The sequence below is a fragment of the Dipodomys ordii genome, unplaced genomic scaffold (assembly GCF_000151885.1).
Source record: "Dipodomys ordii isolate 6190 unplaced genomic scaffold, Dord_2.0 Scaffold11, whole genome shotgun sequence".
Classification (NCBI taxonomy): Eukaryota; Metazoa; Chordata; class Mammalia; order Rodentia; family Heteromyidae; genus Dipodomys; species Dipodomys ordii.
The window spans coordinates 16,094,692-16,101,342 of record NW_012267227.1 but is presented as its reverse complement, the minus strand read 5'-3'; the positions used below and the strand labels follow the sequence as shown (position 1 = coordinate 16,101,342).

At 38.5% G+C, this 6,651-nt stretch overlaps 1 protein-coding gene across 2 annotated transcripts in view; it reads right to left on the bottom strand.

Annotated features, from left to right (window-relative positions):
• Ttbk2 (tau tubulin kinase 2) overlaps positions 1-6,651 on the bottom strand; it is a 73,471-nt gene that overhangs the window by 38,350 nt on the left and 28,470 nt on the right. For both annotated transcript variants that reach the window (XM_013010174.1, XM_013010175.1), the window contains exons 2-4: positions 5,055-5,190; positions 1,630-1,777; positions 595-668 (exon numbers count right to left, since the gene is read on the bottom strand). In XM_013010174.1, the coding sequence (XP_012865628.1) occupies positions 595-668; positions 1,630-1,777; positions 5,055-5,123 (291 nt within the window). In that variant the 5' untranslated portion in view covers positions 5,124-5,190. The remainder of the gene's footprint in view (positions 1-594; positions 669-1,629; positions 1,778-5,054; positions 5,191-6,651) is intronic.

Genomic DNA, 6,651 nt, shown 5'->3' with positions numbered 1-6,651 from the left:
GTGTGTGTGTGTGTGTGTGTGTGTGTGTGTGTGTGTGTGTGTGTGTGTGTTCAGGGGCAGAGGTGGTGTCAAAGAACACTTTCCTTCTTCTGCCTGCTATAGTCATTATGCTCATTTTCTTTCTAAGAACATCTTTACTCTGCTCTCAACTCCACTCTCATATCTAAAGGAGAAGAGACAGTTATGCTGATGAAGAAAGAAAGGGTCAACATTTATCAAGGTCAACTAATGCTTTCATTTTTAAGTAGCTATGACTGGTATTTCAATGTATAAATGAGAAACTAAAATGCTTAAGGTAACAAAAATGGTATGAAGAGACAGGGATAGAAAGACTCAAACTACATTCTACAATCCATGTTGGGAATGAAAACTTTTACACAAATGGCAATCAGTGAGGTAAACTAAAATAGCTGAAAAGAATAACCATGTTACTTTTGGAAAGCTTTTATCAAGTCTATTTAAATATAGTTCTATCTATAAATGTAAAATCTTCTGGTATGATAGTAAAAGATTGTCATTTTATTCAGACTTAATGTAACTGGGCACTTTAATCAAAACTGAAAGATTTTCGGATACGTTTTCAAGATAACCTACCTGCAACTGCATGACCACATAGTTGAATCGATCATTCCTCCCACAGCCAATAAATCTACAAACATGGTCTTTCCCTGGATAAAAAAAGAGAGAGAGAGAGAAAGAAAGAAAACAATAGAAAAGGATATATCATAGATTCCTTTCCAAAAACAAATAATTTGCTGTTCTTTACTATTTTATGATTCAATAAAATATGTAAAATACTTTGAGACCTTATGAATAGGAAATATATTTTTCACAAATTTTATCTATCTACCCCTAAGTTTGCACTGCTCCTTGTGTGGTCAAATAAATAGTCACTGAATGAATACAAAATGAATAAAAGAGCTGGTGACACTGGCATATGCCTGTAATATAAGCTACTTAGAAGGCTGAGATTTGGGGAATTGAAGTTTGAAGGCAGCTTGAGAAAAAAAAGTTAAAGAAACTCCATTTCCAAAAATAATTAGTAAAAGACAAGGCTAGACATATGACTCAAGTGGTAGAGCACCAGAAGAAAAAGCAAGCTGAGGAAGCTGTAGTCCCTGAGTCCCACAAAAAAAAAAAAAAAGGAAGAGAGAAGGAAAGAACAAAATGAATGAATAATGAAAGAACAAATGCATGGTAATTTATTTAGTGGTGCTGTGTTTCAAGTGGTAAAGTACTAGCCTTGAGCTGAAGAGCTGAGGGACAGCGCCCAGGCCCAGAATTCAGGCCCCATGAGCACCACGACCACCACCACCACCACCACCACCACCACCAACCACCACCACCACCACCACCACCACCACCACCAACAACAACAACAACAGACTAGAGCAGATCCAGGCTGCTATCTCAAACACTGGAATTATTCTTCTTATTCTCCCATCCTTACCATGAAACCACACATTCCTGCTGATATAATACAATTTTTAAGAAAAAATTCTCTGTATGTGTGTACCTAGACAACACCAGATTATCCAATTAGTAGCTACAGAATAAAAGCTAGGTTCAGGAAGGTAACAAATGATAAAGTTATTATACAAACTACAAATTGCATCCAAAGCAGCTTACCTTGTAGTTTTTTCAAAACAGCAACCTCCATTTTCAGAACTTGTTTTGGTTGTTGAGCTGATTCCACTTTCAGTGCCACATTTTCCCTGGTGAGCATGTCCAAGGCATCGTAAATTTCTCCAAAGCCCCCACCCCCAATCTTTCTCAACTGCACAGAAAATAAAATAAAAACACACTCAAAATTATGAGAAGATTCTAATTAGACATCAATTCATCCCTTCTATTTAGAAAAAATAGTAATTTTAATATCTAAATTATTTAATATCTAAATTATTTAATATATACAAAGAAGAAAACAGCTATGTCGAAACAACATGAAACCTTCTTCTACAGGTCTTCTTACAAAAAGTAATGAAATTATTTCGGTAACCAACAATTCTGGTCTCTAGACAGAATCAGAAAACACACACACATGTGCACACACACACACACACACACACACACACACAGTACCTGAGTCACTTCCCACAAATGCCACTCAACACCCAGCTTTGTTGTTTTAATTTTGAAACAGTTGCTTGCAGACTTTTTTAAACCACGAAATCCTTTTGCTAATAGAAATCTTAAATGGAACCAATCTGGTGTCTGTCAAAAGTGGGAGGTTGGAAAACAGACTAAACAGTGAGTACCCAACCATCCCAATGTTTACTCGCCTATCTGAGGCAACCAATAGGCTCCACACAGCAGGCAGAGCACTACTCCCAACTGCCTCAGAGCTGACAATCGACACAATCAAATAGGAGTGAACTTAATCAACTGAACTACTTCCACCAAACATTCAACATTCTTCCTAATAAAACTTTAGCTTCACTGGACAACAAGCAGTATCTTTGATATCACAAACAAGGTTTAAAGAGCTGATGACAATTGAACCTGTAGGGCTCTGAAAACCTGAGGTGTGTGATATACTCTGCACTATAGGCAGCATGGACTGGGGCTGAATATCTCATGTATAAAGCTCTGGGATCAATACCCAGCACCACAAGACCAAAAAAACACACAAGATACAACACAAAAGTAGTCATCTTAAATTCTCTGAAGTTAGGGTTTCTTCTTATCACACTCTCAGACATCTAGGATACGACAGAATAAAGGAAGTTATCAGTAGAAGGAAGGATCCAAAAACTAACCTCTCTAGAGGCTCCTAGCTCATGTCCTACTTATTTTTCCAGCAGATTTTCACTGATTACTCTATTTAGGTTGGTTTCTTTACTATCTAAGGGATTTTTTAGTCTAATCATTCATCATTTTATCAGGTCATACACCTCAGAGATAACTTGTACTATTCTACTACTTTTCAGTTGTCAATGTCTCACTCCACTTGAGACCAACTAAACTTCTTGAGAGGCTACCTATGCTCTATTTTTTATGGCCCCATAGCAGTTGGCAAAGTTCTACATACACACACACACACACACACACACACATATATACATACACACATAGGTATATGTATATATATATCCATCCTGAGGCTTGAATTTAGGGCCTGGGTGCTATCCTTGAGCCTCTTTGTGCTCAAGGCTAGCACTCTACCACTTGAGCCAGAGCAACACTTTTGGCTTTTTCTGAGGAGTTTATTGGAGGTAAGAGTCACATGGACTTTCCTGCCCAGGCTATATCTCAGCCTCCATAATAGCAAGGATTACAGGTATGAGCCACAGGAGCCTAGCATGTTTGTTTTATTATTGCTCCAGAACTGCTTACGCTGTATGCATAAGCCATTATTGTTCTTTATTTTTAATTGATGGTGGGAAGGGAATACTATGAGGAACTACAGGATGAGTTCAAGATTCAAAAGATAAGTTTCATAATTATTCAGTTAAATGGTTGCTCTGTGTTAAGCTCTGATTGATCTTATGATTGTTTACATTATATCCGTTAAACAAAGCCTAATAAAACCTTAAAAACTCATAAATAAAAAATAGTGTGTGCCTGTAGGCACAACTACTCAGAAGAATGAGGTAGATCACCTGAACCCAGGAATTTGTATCGCAGAAAACAAAATGAACAACAGCAACAAAAACTATGGAAACAGCACCAAAGATATATCCTGCCAACACGGATGAGAGGTGGCTTATTGCTCTACCTCACAAAAAACTTTATCAGTAAATGACAGAATTAAAAAAAACTTAGATCATTCATTTATTAGGTTGGCAAAGCCCTAAAACATCATTATTGCCTTTGAGGTAAGGAGACAGACAGGCAGTTTAGTATGATAGTGGCACTTCAGTTAAAGAATAGAACCAAGAATTGTGGCATGGTGTATTTTTCAAAGATGAATCATCATCCATCCTGCTCTTCTTCAATGTGAGGAGAACCTTTCACACTGAAGAAGGAAATGGGACCTTGCCACTTGCCACACTCCCCATCAAGTAGTAGGATCTAAGGACAGGGATGTAGTTCAGTGGTACAGCACTTGTCTAATATGTACAAGGGTTCTATCTCAACATAATAACAAACAGATGTAGGATCTATTTTCCCTTTTTTTTTTGTTGCTTTAATTCAGAGAAAATGGCAAGGTGACACTGCTTCTGCTGTGAGGAGAGAGGCCTTGTGCTTGAAAGCAAGCCATACTATAAAAAGTATGGTCATCCTGAGAAGTCAGAACCACAGCAGAGCCCCTAGAAAATGAGCTACCAAATTGGGAGAGAATGAGAGCGCTAAGGAGCCCAAGGTTGGAGACCCCAAAGAAGCTATTTGGAAGTGCATCCTTTCCAATCAATCCTGTTATGTCCCATGGCTGAGAGGAATCAACTGGGTGAACTCATCCCTTCCTTCTGTCTGTTTCTCCCCATTCTTTTTCCTTTCTCCTTCCTTCCCTCCAATCTCTCTTCCTCCCTCTCCTCCACATCTCTTGTGGCAGACTGTACCATTCAAACCACACCTCCACTACCAGCTTTTTGCTCAGCAACTAGAAATAAGTCTCTTGGATTTGTCTGTCTCTAGGCTGGCTTTGAACCTTGATCCTCAGATCTCAGCCTCCTGAGTAGCTAGGATTACTGGCCTGAGCCACCAGTGCCTGGCTTCTCTCTAAGCTGAATCATTAATACATGAAAGTTCATCATATCTATCTCTCTATTTTTATGTATACTACACGTTTCCTTAATTATAAGTTAAAAACATAAAAGAACAGTACAGTAAAATGTACTCTCAAACTGTATTTTTTCATTTGTTCTTAGCCTATGGTTACTTTTATTTATATTATTTAATATCAGTTTGAAGATAGGAAAATTTAGTACTTTATGAAGCAAGTTAAGAATTAAGATTATAAACAGAATTTTATCATAAAAATGACAGGCTTAGGCATATAAGCAATGTAGATAATATTTCCAAAGAAATGCTATTATTGTGAGGGTACCACAAGTTATTGCTCCTCAATATGCGCACACACACACACTCTCTCTCAAGAGATGTACACTCACCACTTTCCATCTTTCTTTGACCAGGATTCCAACACTGAGGATATCTGGCTGCTCTCCTCCCCCACTCATTGCAGAACACTGATGTGGTAAAATAGCTACACAGGCATCTAGCTCTCAATGGTGGTTTCCATTTAACCTAAGGCAAAAGAAACAGCAGCAGCACATCAGGGTTAATTAACACAACATTCAGGCTTCAAGAAGCACTACATAAAGTCAGTTGTTGGAGGGAGAGAAACACAAACACACAGACATACACAGACATACCCCTCTCCAAAATTGAACACAAATTTAAAAATGAATGGTGCCTTTCTACTTACAGAAGCCCAGACATTATAAATACATTGTTACAACACAGATACAATAACTGAGATTGAGAGATTACAGGGCAAGCATGGCACTTGACCCAAACAGATTACTATCCTGAGTACAAATGTTGCCCAAAGAGGGGATGTTATTTAATTTAAACAGCTTGTAGTTTAAATAGGTTGTAACATGGAGCTTGCCATTATTAAAGCTAATCATATTTTAATGTTACACAATGCATAGGAAGCCGGGCGCTGCTGGCTTAAACCTGTAATCCTAGCTACTCAAGAGGCTAAGATCTGAGGATTGTGATTCAAAGCCAGCCGGGGCAGGAAACTCCATGAGACTCTTATCTCCAATAAACCACCAGAAAACTGGAAGTAGCACTATGGCTTAAGTGGCAGAGCGGTAGCCTTGAGCTGAAGAGCTCAGGGACAGTGCCCAGGCTGAGTTCAAGCCCTATGACTGACAAAAAAAAAAAAAAAAAGCATAGGAAATAAACCTAAACATGAGAAAGGGCTCTGACTAAACCTTCTCCAATATTATAAGAAAAAGAATAACAGTAAAATAGCATATATCTGTAGGAAATGAAGATCAGGAAAAACAGCCTAAAGAAGATGTAACTATAACCTAGTCTGGGAATGAGAGATAATGACAGTGATTTTTCAGGAACTATTTTCAATGGAAAAAAAAAGATGCAGTTAAGGATTATATCTATGGTATGACACAGTTATGCAAAAGGAAAGTAAAATATATTTATATTTTTTATTATATTTTACTATTTAATTTTATTTAGTATTTACTTTTCATTTTTATTTTTTTTTGTGCTGGTACTAGGGCTTGAACCCAGGGCTTGGGCGCTGTCCCTGAGCATCGTTGCTCCAAGCTAAAGCTCTACCATTTGAGCCACAACTTCACTTCCAGCTCTTCTGGTGGTTAACTGGAGACAAAAGTCTCATGGAAGCTAGGCACCAGTGGCTCACACCTGTAATCCTAGCTACTAAGAAGGCTGATGGGGCTGGGAAGGTGGCTCAGTGGTAGAGTGCTTGCCTTGCATGCATGAGGCCCTGGGTTCAATTCCTCAGCACCACATATGCGGAAAAATGTGGCTCCGTGGTAGAGTGCTTGCCTAGCATGCATGAAGTCCTGGATTCAATTCCTCAGTACCACATAAACAGAAAAAGCTGGAAGTGGCACTGTGGCTCAAGTGGTAGAATACTAGCTTTGAGCAAGAGCTCGAAGAGAGTGACCAGGCTGAGTTCAAGGCTTCAGGATTGGCAAAAAAAAAAAAAAA